Below are 23314 nucleotides of genomic sequence, written 5' to 3'. Positions count from 1 at the left end.
CTTCCTAACCCTCGTTGCATCTGCTGTTGCTAACTCAACGGCTAGGAGGTATCACTTCTGTAGTGAATAAGAGTTCAAAGTTCATACCATTCGCAACCAAAGCCAACGCTGATGTTGGCTTCGTTCTGTAGTTATTATCTGAACTATTTTGACATAGGACCGTCGTCTTACATCCTCGGAACAGGAAGTTATATTGTCGTCAAGAGCTTATATAGGAAGGGAGAGGAGGGCGTGTTTGAAAAGTTTTATAGCCCATGTCCCTTCACAGGGAAGGGCCACTGATTGATTTTAGAAGCTAAAATCCCATTTCATCCCATCACAAATAATTTAATATTCAAACATTTAAATTGAACAACAATTCCATGTGAATCCGATAACTCTGATGCATAGACTTTCCACTGTAGATTTTATGTCATCTTATTATTGATGAGAATGACTCAGATGACAACCGAACTGACATCATATTCATTAAGTACCACCGCATATGTTCAATTGTTCGGATTACCAGAATAGAGTTCATTTTCCCCCACCTACTGATGTTCCCAGAATCTCTTTGTTAACCAAGGTTTTTGCAAATGTAACCTCAGTAGGGCGAGGAAAAGGGGGAAAGAGGTATTTATGACTGTCATAAACCTAACCCCCAGGCCAACATCATGACAGCTGTTTTGTCTTGTAGTAATGTGGTGCATGCCTGTATTCCTTAAACCTTTATATTAGCAAACATGTCATTAGAAAAAAATATCATAATTAACATCCTTTTTTGGTCAGCAGGTGCCCAACATAACAACAGGTGGTGTGTTGGACACAGTAGCTCAGATACAGTTGAAGTTGGAAGTTTACATACACCTTACAAATACATTTAAACTTGTCACGACTCCGACCGAAGGACACTCCCCTTCCCGTTCGGGTGGCGCTCGGCGGTCGTCGTCGCCGGCCTACTAGCTGCTACTGATAATTTCCTCCCCCTCCTTATGTGGTGATTGAGTGCACCTGTTTTGAATTAGGTAGTAGGCTTTATTAGTCAGCCGTGACCATCTGTTTTAGTGTACTTGTGTGCACGTCTATGGGTTTTGTGTTTTTCCCATTTTGTGGGTTTTCCCTAGACCGTTTAAGCCCCCCTGTTTGGGGGAATTTGTGTGTTCATTACGCCCTGTGTGTTCGTGAGGGTTGGCTTATGTTCGCCGTTTGTCGGTGCATTAAAATAGCACTCACCTGAACTCTCTCTGCTTCCTGCGCTTGACTCCTCACCCATTTCACTCAGATCGTTACAAAACTAAGGTTTTTCACAATTGCTGGCATTCAATCATAGTAAAGATTCCCTGTCTTAGGTCAATTAGGATCACCCCTTTATTTTAAGAATGTGAAATGTCAGAATAATAGTAGAGAGAATTATTTATTTCAGCTTTTATTTCTTTCATCACATTCCCAGTGGGTCAGACGTTTACATACACTCAATTAGTATTTGGTAGCATTGCCTTTAAATTGTTTAACTTTGGTCAAACATTTTGGGTAGCCTTCCACAACCTTCCCACAATAAGTTGGGTGAATTTTGGCCCATTCCTCCTAACAGAGCTGATGTAACTGAGTCAGGTTTGTAGGCCTCCTTGCTCGCACACACTTTTTCAGTTCTGCCCACACATTTTCTATGGGATTGAGGTCAGGGCTTTGTGATGGCCACTTCAATACCTTGACTTTGTTGTCCTTAAGCCATTTTGCCACAACTTTTGAAGTATACTTGGGGTCATTGTCCATTTGGAAGACTCATTTGCCATCAAATTTAACTTCCTGACTGATGTCTTGAGATGTTGCTTCAATATATCCACATAATTTCCCTCCCTCATGATGCCATCTATTTTGTGAAGTGCGCCAGTCCCTCCTGCAGCAAAGCACCCCCACAACATGCTGCTGCCAACCCTGTGCTTCACAGTTGGGATGGTGTTCTTTGGCTTGCAAGCCTCCCCCTTTTTCCTCCTAACATAATGATGGTCATTATGGCCAAACAGTTCTATTTTTGTTTCATCAGACCAGAGGACATTTCTCCAAAAAGTATGATCTTTGTCCCCATGTGCAGTTGCAAAACGTAGTCTGGCTTTTTTTATGGCGGTTTTGGAGCAGTGGCTCCTTTCTTGCTGAGCGGCCTTTCAGGTTATGTCGATATAGGACTTGTTTAACTGTGGATGAAGATACTTTTTTTGTACCTGTTTCCTCCAGCATCTTCACAGGGTCCTCTGCTGTTGTTCTGGGATTGATTTGCACTTTCGCAGGAACGCGTCTCCTTCCTGAGCGGTATGATGGCTGGGTGGTTCCATGCTGTTTAAACTTGCGTACAATTGTTTGTACAGATGAACGTGGTACCTTCAGTCGTTTGGAAATTGCTCCCAAGGATGAACCAGACTTGTGGAGGTCTACAATTTTTTTCCTGAGGTCTTGGCTGATTTCCTTTTATTTTCCCATGATGTCAAGCAAAGAGGCACTGAGTTTGAAGGTAGGTCTTGATTGAATTACATCCACAGGTACACCTCCAATTGACTCAAATTATGTCAATTAGCCTATCAGAAGCTCCTAAAGCCACTGCATCATTTTCTAGAATTTTCCAAGCTGTTTAAAGGCACAGTCAACTTAGTGTATGTAAACTTCTGACCCACTGGAATTGTGATTCAGTGAAATAATCTGTCTGTAAACAATTGTTGGAAAAATTACTTGTGTCATGCACAAAGTAGATGTCCTAACCGACTTGCCAAAACTATATCATTTGTTAACAAGAAATTTGTGGAGTGGTTGAAAAACAGGTTTTAATGACGTCAACCTAAGTGTATGTAAACTTCCGACATTTAACTGTATTTGTAGACGCTCACACCGGGGCTCTCAAGCAAGAAAGCCTGGCAGAAACCTTGCGTCATTGTGGCTGAACCACACTACTATCAGGACTGTATTGATGTTCTTCGGCGTGCCAGAGAATTTGGACCACTTTGATGCAACGGAGCACTCGTCTCTATCTACCCGGACTATGCCCCCAGCGTTACTTACGACCGTGCCGCTTTCAACTATGTCAAGAGTCTGCTCCGTGGACAGACCGACATTCGGTATGGTGTGTCTTTTCCTGACAGACTCCGTATAACATATTTCCAAGATCCCCATAAGGCGATGGCCTTCATAAAGGTGAACATTCTACCGAGGGCAGACGAAGCAAATGGCTGAATGTTCACCTATTTGTCGATTCGGGTAATGGACGAATGTGTCCACTGCAGACTCAGTCTCTCTTTTGTAGATACTGTATAGCGTTGCCAGTGGAATCAGTTGATATTGTAATTATTAGGTTACGTTAGTGCCTTATTTCTGGTGAGTCAATTCTCCTTTTGTTTTAACGTTTTATTCTATTTATCGATGGTACCCATATCCAGGGTAGACAAAGCACAGTTCTATTATTAGGTTACATCATTTCTTTAAAGATGTAGTTGCTACAAGCATTTCGCTACACTCACATTAACATCTGCTAACCATGTGTATGTGACCAATTTGATTTAATTGCTTCTTTAGTGGTATTGCTGTAAGATGTGATTTATACAATTATTTATACTTTCTTTTAAAACAATAAGTATTTCTTATTGATTTATTATGCATAACTTGTTTTAAATCCTTCACTATTTCAGCAGGGCTCTCTACTCGATAGGTTTAGTGTTCCCCACGACAAGCACATTATGTGCGGATATCTTTGTTTGGGGATTATCGGTTAACTTGTTCAGGTGACCTGACCAGGGTGGGTTTTCTTTTTCATACCAGACTTCAGAGTATTGTTTTTTTAATGTTTTTAATTCCCTCTTCAACTGACACTCCAGAGATATTGTTATCACTTGATGCTGAGAAGGCGTTTGATCAGGTGCAGTTTGATTATCTATTTTATACTCTCAAACAATTTGGATTCGGTCCCAATTTTATGCCCTGGATCAAAGTCCTTTACTCTTCCCCTATGGCTGCAGTGCACACAAATAATAATCTTCCATCCTATTTCCAACTTCAACGTGGGACAAGACATGGTTGTCCTCTATCCCCTCAGCTGTTTGCCACCGCAATTGAGCCTTTCGCCATAGCAATACGTAATAACACCACTATCAAAGATATTCGAAGTGGGGGCTTAGAAATTATAGTTTCGCTCTATGTGGATGTCATGCTATTATATATGTCTGACCTTTTAACTGGTCTTCCAGAGATCCAGGTTCTACTAAAGACATTTGGTCATTCACAATTTCAAAGAACTCTATAAAGCCAATTTCCCTCCCTTTATTGTTGTCTGAAACAGGATCTTGAATACTGGGATTTACTTTCTCTTTCCTTGGGAGGAAGAATTAACACTGTTTAAATGAATGTATTATGTACATTTTCATACTTATTTCAATGTATTCCTATCTTTCTGACAAAGTATTTTTTATCTCCATAGATAAAAGCGGATATCAGTTTATCTGGAACAAGAAAACCTCTTGGATATGTAAGAGCACATTGCAGAGATCTCATCCCCAGGGTGGTATAGCACTTACAAACTTTCAATATTATTACTGGCCAGCTAATATGAGAATCATTCTATATTGGATGACACAAATCCAAAAAGGTAGCACATTATTGTTTCTTAATGGACAAAAATGTACACGAGAGAGCATTAAATTATACAATTAATAAAAACTGTTGACCCTACAAATTTAGTCAATCTGATATTTCTTCAATCCAATGGTCACTTTATGGACACTATAGTCTTATTTTAATCCAATGTCTAGAATTTTAGCTAGGTTGGCGCAATAAATAGTCTTCAAATTCAATTTCTAAAGACCCTGTTAAAAAATCTGGTATCTGGTTCTCGGTAAAGGATGGATGACTAGAGGCGTGTGTTGTGTATCTCCAATCAAGTTGATTTGCATATTTTCATTGTGATTGGTGTCATATTGTCTTAGATATGATGGTAGGGAGAGCTTCATCCAATGCCTAATATAGACGTGACTACGTATCTATAATCAATAAAACCAAGGAAAGGCAATCTGTTTTGACGTATGATTTCTCTTTACTCCCATACATTGGGCGTGTAAACAAAGGAGAGGAGAGATGGAGAGGAGGAAAAGAAAGGAATAGAGGAGGAGAGTGCTGTGGAGCTCTGACGTGAGAGCTCTCTTATTGGGATCATTTGTTGGGGAATTTGTCAATGGTAGCTCTGGGGTTCAGCATGCAGCTGGGGACGGAACAACACCCGCCCTGGGTACACCAAACAAACACTGTTTCTGACTGACTGTCTCAATAGTCAACTGTCTCCATAGTAAATTCTGCACTCATTACAGCACCGCCGAGACTTAAGTTGGGACTTGCATGTAATACCCAGGAGATCAGGAGTTTTACAAATGAATGATCCTTTGGTATTTTATTAGGATCCCCATTAGTTGTTGTGAAAGCAGCAGCTACTCTTCCTGAAAAGAACAGCTCAAGGACAGAACTACATCAATATTTTTAAAAAGCCCACAGCCTACATATCAATACATACACACAAACTAACTAGGTCAAATAACTCAAGTTGAGTTATTATTGTATCTGTTTTTTAAACCAGAGTTCCATGCAATAATGGCTCAATATAATGCTGTACGCTTTCTTGATTTAAAACAATTTTTTTAACCTTTATTTAACTAGGCAAGTCAGTTAAGAACAGATTCTTATTTACAATGACGGCCTACCCTAGCCAAACCCTAACCCGGACGACGCTGGGCCAATTGTGCGCCGCCCTATGGTTTAAGTAGACTATGCAAACAATTTTGGGATTTTCAACACATTAAGTGATGCAGTCAGTTTCTCCTCAACTCTTAGCCAAGAGAGACTGGCATGCATAGTATTTAACCACATGAGTAATCTTGCAGCTTGACAGAGACAAGGTGTTAAAACTACTGTACCACTACCACTAGAAGGCAGAGATGTAAATCACTCCCTACTTTCCCATTAAACACAACTTCATTATTCTTATTTACCAAAGATTTGTGTGAAAGGTTAGGATGCATCCTGCTCCTGTTTATAAGTTACTTAATAACCACTTTTGAGAATTGTTTTGCATATTTAATTTCCATCCTAAAAAGGGATTACAACTGTCCCTCTAATTGATGTGCAGACTGTCACAGGATTCATATTTAATGAAGTGAATGTAAATATCACATTTACATGAATTATAGACTGTGAGTGATGGGACTCTCAATAGCTTCTTCTATAAACCAGTCAGGCGATCATGCAAACACCACATGGATTTGAGCCTGGGTTGTTCGATTAGCCAACATCAAATACACATCAATCTCCTGGGCTTTATTCGCCAGTGAGGCGAGAGAGAACACCTGACACACTCTCCAGGAGAAACGCCAAAATTGACATGATTGCAATCAAACTCAAGTGATGTGGAACTCAATTCTGCGTCCAAAGTTCAAAGGTAGAAAGCAGAACAAAGCTGGTTAATTCAAAGGGAGGGGTTAATGTCAGTCATTGAAGCCTGTCTAGAGGGTACACACTCAGAGGGAGATGCTATACGGACACGGTTGGTGCCCAAATTGATGACGTACAGTATGTCGTGCAGCTGAGAGTTGAGTATGGAGACGAACGGATTCGGTTCAGTCAGTGATGATGAGCCCTTCCCAGCTAGCTAGTTTATGCTGGCAACAACAGCAGCATGGCGCAAGTTAAAACTTGGAAAAGAAAGTGATGTTTATTTCAACGAAGTAGGCCTATTGATCAACATCTGGAGGTCACCGTGACATGCCAATTAGCAAATATATCGACAAGCCGGTGCGAATGACCACTACAACGATGTGTTGTATCGAGGTGGTTGCTGATGTGAGTTGCTACCCACTGGGCATTAGTTGAGTGGGAAGCAAGAAATAACTTGTAATATTGGTGGTAACTATCTGGATGTCACCGTGATACAGCCTACTAAATGGGTAGAGTTTGTGCTGCAAGCCAGCCACACAACAAAACGGGGCACGGTGTCGTTTGGTCCCACTTGCAGGAGTATACTGTATATCAGGCCAGGGTGACCGCGATTTTCCTTGAAAATGTACAACTACGGCAATAACGTCTACATTTTTGTGAATAACAAAACAAAACAACTACTCCGATAAACGGGACAATTCTGAACACTCTCCCAAGTCCCAACTTTGGCAGACAAGTTTCAAATTCTCAATGAAGTTTCTAGCCACAAACATAAACTAGCTGGGAAGGGCTCATCAGGACGACTGAATGAACTGACTGAACCGAATTCGTTCATCTCCACTCAACTATCGCTGTGCGACCATACTTCATCCATAGGGGCACCAGGCATGTCCATATAGCCTTTCCAATACTCAGGAGAGGGAGAGAACAAGAAAGTGTCAAATGTCAGCAAGCAACAGGATTGTGCTGCAAACCATGAGGCAGACATTTTAAGCATTATTGAGAATTTCACACTCCGTAAAGAGGGAAACATCAGAGCATAGCAGTCTGTGCTGCAAGAGAAGAGAGAAGAACAGGAACACGTGCTGTGAGGAAAAATAACTAAAGGAGAGAATGAGAAGATATAGAGAGTAGAGTATATAGAGTACCAGTCAAAAGTTTGGACACACCTACTCATTCAAGGGTTTTTATTTTATTTGTACTATTCTCTACATTGTAGAAGAATAGTGAAGACATCAAAACTATGAAATAACACATATGGAATCATGTAGTAACAAAAAAGGGTTAAACAAATCAAAATATTTGTTATACTTGAGATTCTTCAAAGTAGCCAAATAAATATTTTGATTTGTTTAACCCTTTTTTGTTACTACATGATTCCATATATGAACTTTTAACGAAGCACACCCGTTGATTGAAATGCATTCCAGGTGAATAACTCATGAAGCTGGTTGAAAGAATTTCATATCTCAAATATAAAATACATTTAGATTAATTTAACACTGTTTTGGTTACTACATGATTCCATATGTGCTATTTCCTAGTTTTGATGTCTTCACTATTATTTTATAATGTAGAAAATAATAAAATGAGTATGTGTGTCCAAACTTTTGGCGGTGTGGTGGATAAAAAGGTGGAGGAAGAGAAGGAGGAGGAGGACTTGACAGCGGTGGAAAAATGTTTTTCTATATTATCGAAGGTGTTCTTGTTGGTAATCATTCGGCTGCATTTAAACATTAGTGGTTTTCACCCGAAGCTCCGTGTCTCTCCTCCAATAAGTCCCGAGAGGCCACTGCAGCACAGCCAACCTTGTGAACACAGCAGCAGAAGCACCGCAACACCGTAAAAGGGGCCATACTGTGCATTTGGAAAGTTTTCAGACCCCTTGAATTTTTCACATTTTGTTACATTACAGTCGTATTCTACAATTGATCACTTTCAGCCATCTACACACAATACACCATAATAACAAAGTGAAACAGTTTTTTTTAGAAATGTTTGCGAATATATTAAAAAGAAAAAACAGAAATACCTTATTTACATAAGTATTCAGACTCGAAATTGAGCTCAGGTGCATCCTGTTTCCATTGATCATCCTTCAGATGTTTCTACAACTTGATTGAAGTCCACCTGCAAGTCAATTGATTGGACATGATTTGGAAAGGCACACACCTGTCTATATAAGGTCCCACAGTTGACAGTGCATGTCAGAGCAAAAACCAAGTCATGATGTCGAAGGGATTGTCCGCAGAGCTCCGAGACAGGATTACGTTGAGGCACAGATCTAGGGAAGGGTACCAAAAACAATTCTGCTGCATTGAAGGTCCCCAAGAACACAGTAGCCTCCATCATTCTTAAATGGAAGAAGTTTAGAACCACCAAGAATCTTCCGAGAGGTGGCCGTCCGGCTAATCTGAGCAATCGGGGGAGATGGGCATTGGTCAGGGAGGTGACCAAGAACCAATGGATACTCTGACAGAGTTCCTCCGTGGAGATGGGAGAACCTCTGGAGATGGGAGAACCTTCCAGAAGGATAATCATCTCTGCAGCACTCCACCAATCAGGCCTGTATGGTACAGTGGCCAGACTGAAACCACTCCTCAGTAAAAGGCGCATGACAGCCAAAAGGCAGCTAAAGACTCTCAGACCATGAGAAACCAGATTTTCTGGTCTGATATAACCAAGATTAAACTCTTTGGCCTGACTGTCAAGCATCACTTCTGACGGAGTAAAGCTGGTACCATCTCTACAGTGAAACATGGTGTTGGCAGCATCATGCTGTGGGGATGTTTTTCAGTGGCAGGGACTGAGAGACTAGGCAGAATTGAGGCAAAGATGAATGGAGCAAAGTACAGAGAGATCCTTGATGAAAACCTGCTCCAGAGCGCTCAGGACCTCAAAATTGATTGGGGCAAAGGTTCACCTTCCAACAGGACAACGACCCAACAGGACAAATCCAAGACAATGCAGGAGTGACTTTGGGTCTCTGAATGCCCTTGAGGGGCCCAGCCAGAGCCTGGACTTGAACCCGATCAAACATCTCTGGAAAGACCTGAAAATAGTTGTGCAATGCTCCCCATCCAACCTGACAGAGATTAAGAGGATCTGTGGAGAAGAATGGGGAAAATTCCCTAAATATAGGTGTGCCAAGCTTGTAGTGACATACCCAAGAAGACTCAATGCTATAATCGCTGTCAAAGGTGCTTCAACAAAGTACTGAGTAAAGGGCCTGAATACTTATGCTTATGTGATATTTCCATTTTTTAGTTTTAAGAAATTAGCTAGAATTTCTAAAAACCTGTTTTTGCTTTGTCGTTATCGGTTATTGTGTGTAGATTGATTAATTTAAAAAACAATCCAATCCATTTTAGAATAAGGCTGTAACGTAACAAAATGTGGAAAAAGTCAGGGGGGCGGAATACTTTCCGAAGGCACCGTAAATATTTAAAGAGTAAACTCAGCTTGTGTATCAAATCAAATCAAATCAAATCAAATCACATTTATTTATATAGCCCTTCGTACATCAGCTGATATCTCAAAGTGCTGCACAGAAACCCAGCCTAAAACCCCAAACAGCAAACAATGCAGGTGTAAAAGCACGGTGGCTAGGAAAAACTCCCTAGAAAGGCCAAAACCTAGGAAGAAACCTAGAGAGGAACCGGGCTATGTGGGGTGGCCAGTCCTCTTCTGGCTGTGCCGGGTAGAGATTATAACAGAACATGACCAAGATGTTCAAATGTTCATAAATGACCAGCATGGTCGAATAATAATAAGGCAGAACAGTTGAAACTGGAGCAGCAGCACAGTCAGGTGGACTGGGGACAGCAAGGAGCCATCATGTCAGGTAGTCCTGGGGCACGGTCCTAGGGCTCAGGTCCTCCGAGAGAGAGAAAGAAAGAGAGAATTAGAGAGAGCATATGTGGGGTGGCCAGTCCTCTTCTGGCTGTGCCGGGTGGAGATTATAACAGAACGTGGCCAAGATGTTCAAATGTTCATAAATGACCAGCATGGTTGAATAATAGTAAGGCAGAACAGTTGAAACTGGAGCAGCAGCATGGCCAGGTGGACTGGGGACAGCAAGGAGTCATCATGTCATCATGTATATATATAGTTTACAACAGTCATTAATTCCATCAACTCTTTAAGGACTCTAACCTGCAGTACTTATATATAGCTTGGCAAGCCCTGTCCTAGTCCTTGATGCCACCCTAGGCAAACAAAACAAATTGCCGCTTTCCTCCCACGCAAAACTAGAATAGTGTAGCTTACACTATCGGCTCGCCATATAATTTTATGAATGCCCATCCATGTGGTTGGCTTACCGTTTGTAAAACAAGCAGTTGCATTGGGTTTATTAGTCCTGATTCCTGTGACTAATCATTTTGGCTATTTAGGCTCTGCATCAGCTACCCAACCTTATCAGGAGTTATCCTGAATCTACAGTGCCTTCAGAAAGTTTTCACACACCTTAACAGGCATCCTTCTTAACTCAGTTGCCAGAGAGGAAGGAAGCCGCTTAGGGATTTCTCCATGAGGCCATTGGTGACTAAAACAGTTACAGAGTTTAATGGCTGTGATAGGAGAAAACTGAGGATGGATCAACAACATTGTAGTTACTCCACAATACTAACCTAAATGACAGAGTGAAAAGAAGTAAGCTTGTACAGAATACAAATATTCCAAAACATGCATCCCATTTGCAGTAAGGTACTAAACTACAAAAACTGTGGCAAAGAAATGTACTTTGTCCTGAATACAAAGCATTATGTTTGGGGTAAATCCAACACAACACATCACTGAGTACCACTCTTCATATTTTCAAGCATGGTGGTAGGTGGTAGCTCCATCATGTTATGGGTATACTTGTTTATGGGTGTGTTTATTTTCGGCAAGGACTAGGACGTTTTTCTAGGATAAAAATAAACGGAAAAAAGCTAAGTACTGGCAAAATCCTAGATATCCAACATCCTGCTTTCCAACAGACACTGGAAGACAAATTCACCTTTCAGCAGGACAATAACCTAAAACACAAGGCCAAATTTACACTTAGTGTAGAAAACGTTAGGTACACCTTAATATTCAGTTGCACCCCCTTTTGCCCTCGGAACAGCCTCAATTCGTCGGAACATGGACTCTACAAGGTTTCAAGCTTTCCACAGGGATGCTGGCCCATGTTGAGTCCAATGCTTCCCAAGGTTGTGTCAAGTTGTTTGGATGTATTTTGGGTTGTGGACCATTTTTGATACGCACTGGAAACTGTTCAGTGTAATAAATCAAAAACAGCAGCGTTGCAGTTCTTGACACACTCAAACCGGTGAGCCGGGCACACATTCCCATTCACCCTATTTTTTAAATTATTTATTTAACCTTTATTTAAATAGGAAAGTCAATTAAGAACACATTCTTATTTACAATGACGGTCTACCCTGGCCAAACCCGGACGATGCTGGGCCTATTGTGCGCCGTCCTATGGGACTCCCAATCACGGCCGGATGTGATACAACCTGGATGGCACACATACACAATCCATGTCTCAATTGTCTCAAGGCTTAGAAATCCTTAATTTTCACTGATTGAAGTGGATTTAACAAGTGACATCAATAAAGTACCATAGCTTTCACCTGGTCAGTCTATGTCATGGAAAGAGCAGGTTTTGTACATTCACTGGAATTACTTACCAAGACGACATTGAAAGTTCCCGAGTGGCCTAGTTACAACTAACTTGACACAGCTTGAAGAATTTAAAAAATAATGTGCAAATATTGTACAATCCAGTTGTGCAAAGCTCTTAGAGGCTTACCCAGAAAGACTCACAGCTGTAATTGCTACCAAAGGCCATTCTAACATGTATTGACTCAGAGGTGTGAATAGATATGTAAAAGAGATATTTCTGCATTTCATTTTCAATCAATTTGACAAAATGTCTAAAAACATGTTCAAATCCCTGAGCTGACAAGGTACAAATCTGTCATTCTGCCCCTGAACTGGCAGTTAACCCACTGTTCCTAGGCAGTCATTGAAAATAAGAATTTGTTCTTAACTGACTTGCCTAGTTAAATAAAGGTAAAATATATATATATATATTGAATTCAGGCAGTAACACAACAAAGTGGGTATGAATACACAATAAGGGGCATGAATACTTTCTTAAGGCACTGTATTTGCAAAGAGAATCCATGTGTTTGCAGGAAATGCAGAAGTATTTTATTTTTTCGCTATTATGCAGCTTGACATAAATTTAGGAATACAAACTTAAAATCACTGATTATCATGACAATTTAGCCCAGAGGGTGAAACTCCCGGACAGCAGTTGTGAGTAGCTTTTTCATTCCATATTCTCCATTTTACTTGGACCTGTCCTGTTTTAGGATATATTGTTTGATATAGGATACATTGTTTGATACAGCATATATTGTTGATATGTCATCTTCACATTGAAGTACATGTTTTTATTTGATTGAGTGCCAGGTTAGGCTATTTGATCTGAGAAACATGCATGATGTAACATGTCTCATGACAGGCTACAAAAAACGCCACATACCCATTCTACCATAGGCTACAGGATACGTGATTTATGTTCGATCATTTTTTGACTAAACAATGATGGAACGCTGCAGTGGTGTGTCTCTCCAACAGCACCCTGGAGAGACGCACGGGGCATGGACATGCTAAATATTTTGCGCCCCTGCCTTTGACAAAGTGGGCACTGCTTGTCACGGGGTGGTATCAACGCTCACCTAAATAGCCCATATGCCACTGGGTGAAAGAGATTGTCATTGTTTTTTGGGAAGAATTATGTGAGGTGTTGTCTTGGTCAGTTTAGCTTGGAATTTGCTGCCCTCGTCAATCTGCCGCGCTAGGCGGTTGCCTAATCCTGCCTAATGGGCGGGCTGGCCCTGTAGCTTGGCTCCATTAATTACAAGGACTGTAAACTGCACAGTATGCCCTGGAGAAAGAGGGCAGTGGTGAGAGCTGATACATAAAACAGCAGTTGTTCATTATAATGAGGAGAGGTAACTAGCTGCTGGCTTTGCGTCGCTGGATGCCCTGGAGCTCAGAGCTACAGAGTAGAATCATTAGGTTGAACCCAGACACAATGCTAATTAGAAGCCAGGAACAAACAGAATATGGAAGTGAAGCTCTGAAACGACAGGCTATATATAGCCCCTATCTGAGCTGCTGCCACACTAACACATTCGTTTACCACACACATCTACTGTAACTCCCAGTCCTATCTGCAGCACATGGGCTTTACTTTATATTACTGCTTTCAGCCCCCTATTGCTCATATTTGTCTATAAGAACGAACATCCTCATCTTAAGTAGGCTCAGCTCCAAAGAAACGTTTTCTGGTGTTGGATGAGGTGAGTCCCCACCTTGCAATGTAAACCACATTGAAAACTCATGCAAATTAATAATACATATAGTAGTACAGACAGGACAAACAAGCAAGACAGGCATGCCTACACACATCTAATAGCGTAGCATACCGGGTTGACACTCACCTTCTTGGTGAAGTCCATGGCTCTGAGGATGGACAGGTTGAGAGTCTCCAGGGAGGCCAGTACACCCTCATAGTCACCCATGTGTTTGACAAAGTAGTCTGGAAGGACAGGGGAAAAGACAGAGGTAAGAGGGGTACACACATTGGCCTTTTACTGCTATATCGGTTTACCGATATTATCGGCTGACATTGGCCTTTTACTGCTATATCGGTATCAGATGGTAATTCCACAATAGCCGGTATTCAATAAAAAGGATGAAAAAAAGGGAATCTCAATCTCATCTGAACACTTTCTGCAGTTCTCATGATGTGTCATTATTGTCACAATGTATGAAATCAACATTTGAAGCATAGTTATTGGACAATTGCTCTTTTGGATGAGAATTTATGAGAATTCAGTGTGGGAAAATTACATTTTTTAATTTCCCCAATCTAAAATAGTATATTGGCAGAATTATCGGTAAATTGTGTCCCCCAAAAATCGGGATCATATCGGATCCCAGAAAACATATAGGTCGGGCTCTAGTACACACAAATACAAATGCATACAGGCACACATACACACTTAGGAGACTACCATCTAGCTACGTGATTAATCAAGTCTTCGTTTGAATACTACAAAATCAGATATTCTACTGGGAAGTTTGGGATTATTGTGAAGCCAGAAAACTATACATGGCATATTGACTTCACAGATTGATTTGGTCATACATTCACATATACAATACATCCAAAGACACAGACAAACACAAGTAAAGCTCACAAATACACACACAGATTAATATGTTAATACTTACCACAGAGTTCCTTAGTGTCAACATTACTAACACACCACAGGTTAGTTAGGAGCAGCATAGGGAGAGAGAGAGAGAGAGAGAGAGGGAAAAGGCAGTGGGAGAATGTGGTAAGAAACAGGCAAGGCTTGCATGCAACACAACATGATCTATAACCATCTATATCTATATTGCTCCATCAGGGGGAGCAGCAGGTCCACAATAATTTGGCAAAACCCTAACCTAAATCTGTTCTCATGAATTCAGCTTCAGGTTATTAAATCTTTATTAGTTTTGTATCTTATTATTCTTTGGCATAGAAGATGCTGCTATACATCACTGATAAAAAAAATCTCTACAAAGGCGCAGTGTAGGAACCAGATTGATGAGGAGCAGGAATAAGGAGAACAGTTCATCTTTGCTTGCTGTGGTCTGGGCAGTCGATAAATCAGATTGGCATTAAATATTGTTAGGTTCTTATTTTGCAGAGTAAATAACTCACGGACACTAGAGAAGCTTAACCAAGTTTAATTATTCCCAAAGGGTCGACACAGCTGTATTCAGACATCACATTTCACACAAGCATTGATACAGTATTTAACCCTTTCTCCTAGGCTGAGTCTCCTCCTCCACACTGAACAGCCAATGCATCTCTGTTGCTAGACAGAACCTTAGTGATATCTGTTCTTCCTCACTTCATCTGACCTGACCTCCACCCCAAAGTGCTCACTCCTCCCCAACTCAAGGCTGTCATGGTTATTGATACCAGACTGTGTCTCTTCTCTTCCCAGAGGATCCCTGGTGGCTAACAATCACATATCCGGACATAATGTAAACGTTATACATCACCCTCTCTCCCTCAGTGACATTGTTTGTTTCTAAGATCTCCACCCGTCTCCCCTACACATTCCAAAGACATCTGACTCCTACAGATAACCATTAACTTCTGTTGTAATAACCATTCACTATCATCCCTCAGATACCATACTTCTGATCTATCATCTTTCTAGTATAGCAATGTTCAAAGCTTACCCAGAATCCAACAATAGCAAATGCTTACATTGTAAGTTAACGTTTTAAACAAGCCAATCAATTATCTCCCAACAGTAACTGGTTATACTTCTGAGTAACGAAGGGAAAGAAAACCTTCGGATAAAATCAAAATATATATGACATAAAAAGCATTTATTCATGATTAAAGAGAAATTGAGGGGAACAATCTTTTTTTTCAATCAATATTCTAAAGAGAGAACGCATTTAGTGTCTGAAAATAACAAGGCTGATGACATGGACGGTCAGGAGTACTGTAAAATGCCAGCCGGAAGGACAGTGAAAGAAGGTGAAAGAGAAAAAGAAAGGAGGGAGGAGATAAGAGGATGAGACCACAGGTAACACAGGAACTGGAGGACTGTCCTTACTCTGCAATTCTTTCATCATCCTCTCTCTCTCTTCCCTGGTGTTTCATCTTTCTCTTCATCATTCTCTTTTTCACTTTTTAATCAAGAGGTGTCATCAACAAAGGCCTGTCAGCTAAAGGTCACACCAAATCATATCAAAAGATCTTGAAAAGGTGGATATGACATTTATGAGTACAGATAAATTGTATACTTTGCAAGCAAACATATACACACACACACTCTCAGACCAGTGACATTTCCCCCTAAATGTAACACACTTTATTAGAACAGTCCTGATCATAACTAGAAAGCAGATTATGATCTACATATTGAAGATAATATAGATAGATAACACATACTATTTGAGATAGATCATGTAAAAACATGACATACTCTAGGGTTATTCAAAGGGTTCTCCTATGGGGACAGCCAAAGAACCCTTTTAGGTTCTAGATAGCACCTTTGTTTCTAAGAGTGACCCCATCCACTCAATTCCACCCTACTACTGTCATCCCTGCCCTATTCCTTTTTCCCTCTCATCTCCTCTCCTCTCTGTTCCCTCCCCTCCTCCCTTCTGCTCCTTGCTAAGGCATTGTTCACGGCTGGCTGTGCTGGTTCATTATTTAATGAGAGGGAAGCGCTAGACCTGGCAAACAGGGACTTGAGCTCAGCAGCTGCACTCGTCTCCTCCCTTTTACATAATTCAATCTGAAATGTGATTAAAGACAATGCACACAGTGGAGCAGCATACCCTCCTGAGGCAGCCTGACACTGAGCGGGGGAGAAATGTGGCAAAATACACACAGGCAGGGCAGGCCTACCAAACAGTACTGCATATATAATATATACACACCCCGGTAGGATAGATCCATTTGCTCACATATGCAGACACAAACACACACGCACGCACACATGCACACATGCACACATGCACACATGCACATCCTCTTTAGCCCTTATGTTAGTGAATAGGCTCCTGGCATGAAAAGAGGGACATAAAGGTCCTGGGATGCCTCAGCTATGGACAAAAGTAGACCGAAACTAGAGGATGACTTGTGATCGTTTCATATATCTCAATGCTATCTCCTCCCTGCACTCCAGACCCAAATGGGCAGGTCAATACCTCTGCTTCAGCAGTGTGATGATGCTCTCACCTTGTGTTATCTGAGTCAATGGAGTGAAACAGATTCTCCAGCTCCTCCTCATTCAGCGTTCCGTCGGAGAAGAACGCCTGGAACTCGTCCAGAGACAGCTTCCCATCATCTGCAGGAGAAGAGGAGAAGAGGAGAGGTGGAGACATCCATCAGGTTAACAGCGGATATAAACCATGCAGCTACACACCATGATCACTGTCATTACCACTAGGCTCATTGTGATAATATGTATACACACAGTGATCAATGAACATGGTCTTTATCATGATATCATCATCGCCATTATCACCGGAATCATTACCAACAATGTCATAATAGCCGTAATCATCATCGCCATAATAATGATAATCATCTTCATCGTCATCTTCCTCCTCCGCATCATGATATATCACAATCACCCTGCAGTCTTCCATCAATTCTGAACCATTATAGATTATGGTAAAGAATTTACACAATGCTCTGGGCATTTGCAAGCTGTAAGATCAACAAAGTGAAAATCATTTGAGAGGCCACCACTTGCAGAGCTTTTGTTACAGACCGGTCAGCTCTCTGCGGATCAGTAATTATTGATTCCAGAATGATGTACAGTACTACTACAAGGCCTGAACAGGTATCTGGACCTGGAGAGAGCTGGCTCCTGATCCATCAGGCTCCCACTGAGCCACTCTGGACTCAGTGAGAGGCCCTGCACCCAAGATCAGAACTAGAATTAGACTAAGACCCCAGAACCAGGCCAGGTCCTAGCCCTCAAACTTAGCCCTCGGGCCCAGCCCCAGGAACCAGACTCCAGGCCCAGCCCCAGGAACCAGACTCCAGGCCCAGCCCCAGGAACCAGACTCCAGGCCCAGCCCAAGGAACCAGACTCCAGGCCCAGCCCAAGGAACCAGACTCCAGGCCCAGCCCAAGGAACCAGACTCCAGGCCCAGCCCCAGCCAGGAGGACTCCAGTCAGCATTATTAGGACTACAGGAGTCTGTAGAGCCATGCTGTGGCCGAGCGCACCACGCCCTTGAAGCTGTTCAACTGGACTTTTGGCTATTGGAGCCATTATAGGCTCTAATCTCCAGTGTAAGAAAATGACTAACGTGCAAGCCAAAATAAAAAGAGTGGTTTTCGTTATTGCCACCTAACAGAACTATTGGGACATTGAAATGGAAAAGCTTTTGAACCTGGTCCTTTGAATTAAAACTGGCCCTCATTCTTGGCTGCAGCAGCACGTTCCTCTCTCTCTTTCTCCCTCCATCTCTCTCTTATCATCTCTTTATTTCTGCCCTCCTCTCTATGCTATTGATATCCCTCCCCTGTTCTTTCTCTTCTCTCTACCTTCATCATTGCTCTTTCTGTCCCCCTCTCTCTCTTCTCTTCTCTTCTTCTCTCCTCACTGTCATTTATCTCTTATTTGCGCCTGAGAGACATAGGCACTTAAGAGCTGAGTGAACTGCTGGAACAGAGGAGAAACATCTTTCTACTAAACACAGGCTAATCTCCACCTCTCTTCTGTGTCCCCCTGTCTCACCCTGTTTCCATATGAGGCAGGAGAGTCTCAGAACAGCACAACTGTACCAGCAGTTAATTAAACACTGACCCACTTTTACCGCAGTACTCCCACTAAGGAATACCATGCGCATGAAGAAGCATGCCAGCCCAGCCCTATCTTCTCCAAATTAGAGTGTGCTGGAGGATATGGCCACTACTGCAGCTCAGTGGGTACAGTGGGATATGGGCTGGACATCAGGTTCTGCTGTGGGCAGATCTCTGGTTCCAGTGTTATCTCTGTTCACCAACGGGAAAGGGAATAACATTCTCTGTGTTCCAGGCTGATAGGTGGACTATAACTCATACAGTATGCAAGCATCAGGATCTGATAAAGACACAGTACCCCAAACTGCATGAAAAGCTCTGCTCAGATGGTCACGTTTTTCCGATAGAGTTCAGATTAGATTCAAAGCAATGAAAAGACCTCATATCCAGTGGTGTTATTTTGTAATAAAATGTGATGTGCGTGTGGGGAAGAAGTGTGGGGAGTTAGTGAGGACAGACAGGGGTACATCAGACAGATGGGAAAGGTTCTGCTAATGTGTCTGAGTGGGCAGACGCAATACGGATGATACTATGCAGACCTCGCTGCTACAGATAAAAGGGATGCAATTAGCACTTTTACTTCCAGCAGGGCTCTCACATCCTGCACTCTTCCAAGAATAAGAACAGACACAGACTCTGTATTTCATTTCTATCCTTTAACATATAATTGTTGGGGTGCTGGGCTTCCTGGTTGTCATGGCAACCACACTCCATGTGCATCTCTCCCCTTTTCCTCTATTCGCCATCTTCCTCATTTCTAATGACCCAATCCAGGAAAAGGGTGTAGAGACCCATTTCCAGTGACCCATCTTTTCTCTCTTTACAATTCCTTTTTTAGTCCTAGACTAATTTTTACAGCTTTTATCTCCTGCCTGAGATGGTCTGTGCCATCAATTCAGAACAGGAGAATAGCCCCCTGCCCAAGCAAGATTACCACACACAGGAATATCTTCCTCTGATGGATTGACGGGACATTTCATTAGAGACAAAGCTGTGGTTGGGAGTGTCTGAAAGTGAAGGTGTGTGTGTGTGTGTGTGTGTGTGTGTGTGTGTGTGTGTGTGTGTGTGTGTGTGTGTGTGTGTGTGTGTGTGTGTGTGTGTGTGTGTGTGTGCGCGTGCGTGCGTGCGTGCGTGCGTGCGTGCGTGTGCGTGCGTGTGTGTGTGTGTGTGTGTGTGTGTGACAGATGAATCAACGGTAGCTAAGATGGGGAGAGGTCTGCACAGCCAAACCTGCCCTGTCTGCCCCGATAAAGAAATACACCAAACTCCCCGCAGGACAGATGCTCACCAACAGATGTTACCACATAAAATAATTTAGCGTAGGGGTGTGAAGCATACATCAACATACTGTATCATTAGTGGTTTTATTAAGTGTTGATACTGCAGACTCCTATAGTACAGAGCTTGGTAGAGACAGAGATTGAGTTTTCTATAGTATAAGTCCCATGTCTCCTCTGAGTGGCTACCATCTGTCATGATGGGAACAGGGGGGAGTGCAACCCTCATTACTGCATCCCATCCCTACCCTGCATCATTATGATCAGCAGCGTCACTGACAGGATCAATTCATTAACAATAACCCTATATTATTCAGATGTAATCTACACTACCCCTACTACATGTTCTCAGAGTGGCCTGGATGAGGCTGTGGTGAACGGATTAAACTGAACACCTCTGAGTTGGATGTCATAAGGTGAATTCACCAATTTGTAAGTCGCTCTGGATAAGAGCGTCTGCTAAATGACTTAAATGTAAATGTAAACAGTAGCACACAGCACAGGCAACCTGCCAATAGAAGCTGAGCACACACAGCTCTCCTAACCAATCGGATCCTAATATACTTACTAAGAAGTCAAACCAATCAATTCGCAACATACAAAATCAGTCAGCCCCAAAATCATAACAAAGGACACTGTGCTCAGACTTCCAATGGGAAATTTAACATGATCAAAGTAAATAACTTAACTTACCTCATTTGAACTCACTGTATATAGACTTTTTGTTTTCTTTTGTTCTACTGTATTATTGACTGTGTATTTAGTTTATTCCATGTGTAACTCTGTGTTGTTGTATGTGTCGAATTGCTGCGCTTTATCTTGGCCAGGTCGCAGTTGCAAATGAGCACTAGTTCTCAACTAGCCTACCTGGTTAAATAAAGGTGAAATACATTTTTTTTAAAGAATCCAGTACATTAAGGCTTTTTATGGAGATATGATGGGTGAAGAAGCTTTAATAAATGATCACCATTTCCTCTTATTCAGCGGCTAAGAGCTGATTCAAATGGCACAGACTTTCATGTAATCATCATCAATCAAGTAGATCAACAAGAGTCACTGCCCAGAACAAATATGATGTGTGTATGTGCATGCAAATATCCATAATGCTGTTTTAAGTAATTATGCTTTATAGTAAAAAATAGCAATGTGTCAAGTTGATGAAGATTGGTGCAGCGATGGGAGAAGGACTCTGATGGTTCCAAACACCATTCCATGGTCAGGGGAGATTTCATTTTCACGAATGATGTCTCATGGTCATTATGGTCAGTTATAATGTCTCATGGTCAATAATGTGGCTTTACAGTGCATTCTGAAAATATTCAGACCCCTTCACTTTTTCCACATATTGTTACGTTACAGCCTCATTCTAAAACTGATTAAATTGTTTTTTTTTTCACTCATCAATCTACACACAATATCCCATAATGACAAAGTAAAAACAGGTTTTAAAATGTTTTCCTCCATGGTGACGCTTGGCATTCAGGCCAAAGAGTTCGATCTTGGTTTCATCAGACCAGAGAATCTTGTTTCTCATGGTATGAGAGACTTTTAGGTGCCTTTTGGAAAACTTCAAGCCTTTTACTGAGTGGCTTCAGTCTGGCTTCCACTCTACCATAAAGGCCTGATTGGTGCAGTGCTGCAGATGGTTGTCCTTCTGGAAGGTTCTCCCATCTCCACAGAGGAACTCTGGAGCTCTGTCAAAGTGACCATCGGGTTCTTGGTCATCTCCCTGACCAAGACCCTTCTCCCCCGATTGCTCAGTTTGGCCGGACAGGCAGCTCTAGGAAGAGTCTTGGTGGTTCTAAACTTCTTCCATTTAAGAATGATGGAAGCCACTGTGTTCTTGAGGACCTTCAATGCTGCACAACACATCACCGGGGGCAAACTACCTTCCCTCCAGGACACCTACACCACCCTATGTCACAGGAAGGCCATAAAGATCATCAAGGACAACAACCACCCAAGCCACTGCCTGTTCACCCCGCTATCATCTAGAAGGCGAGGTCAGTACAGGTGCATCAAAGCAGGGGACCGAGAGACTGAAAAACAGCTTCTATCTCAAGGCCATCAGACTGTTAAACAGCCACCACTAACATTGAGTGGCTGCTGCCATACATGTAAAAAAATTATCACTAGCCAATTTAAACAATGCCACTTAATATAATGTTTACATACCCTACATTACTCATCTCATATGTATATACTGTACTCTATACCAACTACTGCATCTTGCCATCTTTATGTAATACATGTATCACTAGCCACTTTAAACAATGCCACTTTATATAATGTTTACATACCCTACATTACTCATCTCATATGTATATACTGTACTCTATACCATCTACTGCATCTTGCCTATGCCATTCTGTACCATCACTCATTCATATATCTTTATGTACATATTCTTCATCCCTTTACACTTGTGTGTATAAGGTAGCTGTTGTGAAATTGTTAGGTTCGATTACTCGTTGGTTATTAATGCATTGTCGGAACTAGAAGCACAAGCATTTCGCTACACTTGCATTAACATCTGCTAACCATGTGTATGTGACAAATAAGATTTGATTTGATTTGATTAGCTGCAGAAATGTTTTTGTACCCTTCCCCAGATCTGTTCCTCGACACAATCCTTTCTCCGAGCTCTACGGACAATTCCTTCGACCTCAAGGCTTGGTTTTTGTTCTGACATAGACTGACAACTGTGGGACCTTATATAGACAGGTGTGTGCCTTTCCAAATCATGTCTAATCAATTTAATTTACCACAGGTGGACTCCAATCAATCAATGTCAAGGATGATCAATGGAAACAGGATGCACCTGAGCTCAATTTCCAGTCTCCTAGCAAAAGGTCTAAATACTTACTGTATGTAAATAAGGTACTTCTGTTTTGAATTTTCTATAAATGAGCAACAACAAGAAATGTGTTGTGTTTTGTCATTATGGGGTTTTATGTGTAGATTGATGAGGATTTTCTTTTAAGTTGATCCATTTTAGAATAAGGTTGTGACGTCTCAAAATGTGGAAAAAGTCAAGTGGTCTGAATGCACTGTATGTTGAGTAATTATGTTATATATTTAATAATATAATATAGAATGTTGAGGGCACAAATTAGGTCGTATGGTGGTAGTTGTGCTGCATTATGGTCGTTTGCTGTTAAAAAACATATTTCACAACCAGAAGGTTTTTTTCC

The 23314-nt window shown here is 41.6% G+C and overlaps 1 protein-coding gene across 2 annotated transcripts in view; it reads right to left on the bottom strand.

Moving 5' to 3' along the window:
- necab2 (N-terminal EF-hand calcium binding protein 2) overlaps positions 1 to 23314 on the bottom strand; it is a 127228-nt gene that overhangs the window by 65177 nt on the left and 38737 nt on the right. For both annotated transcript variants that reach the window (XM_035798617.2, XM_035798616.2), the window contains exons 3-5: positions 17264 to 17372; positions 14737 to 14762; positions 13941 to 14038 (exon numbers count right to left, since the gene is read on the bottom strand). In XM_035798617.2, coding sequence (XP_035654510.1) covers positions 13941 to 14038; positions 14737 to 14762; positions 17264 to 17372 — 233 coding nt within the window. The remainder of the gene's footprint in view (positions 1 to 13940; positions 14039 to 14736; positions 14763 to 17263; positions 17373 to 23314) is intronic.

Source organism: Oncorhynchus keta, chromosome 22, assembly GCF_023373465.1.
Source record: "Oncorhynchus keta strain PuntledgeMale-10-30-2019 chromosome 22, Oket_V2, whole genome shotgun sequence".
Classification (NCBI taxonomy): domain Eukaryota; kingdom Metazoa; phylum Chordata; class Actinopteri; order Salmoniformes; family Salmonidae; genus Oncorhynchus; species Oncorhynchus keta.
Note: the sequence above shows the minus strand (reverse complement) of the source record. Positions and strands in the feature narration are given on the sequence as shown.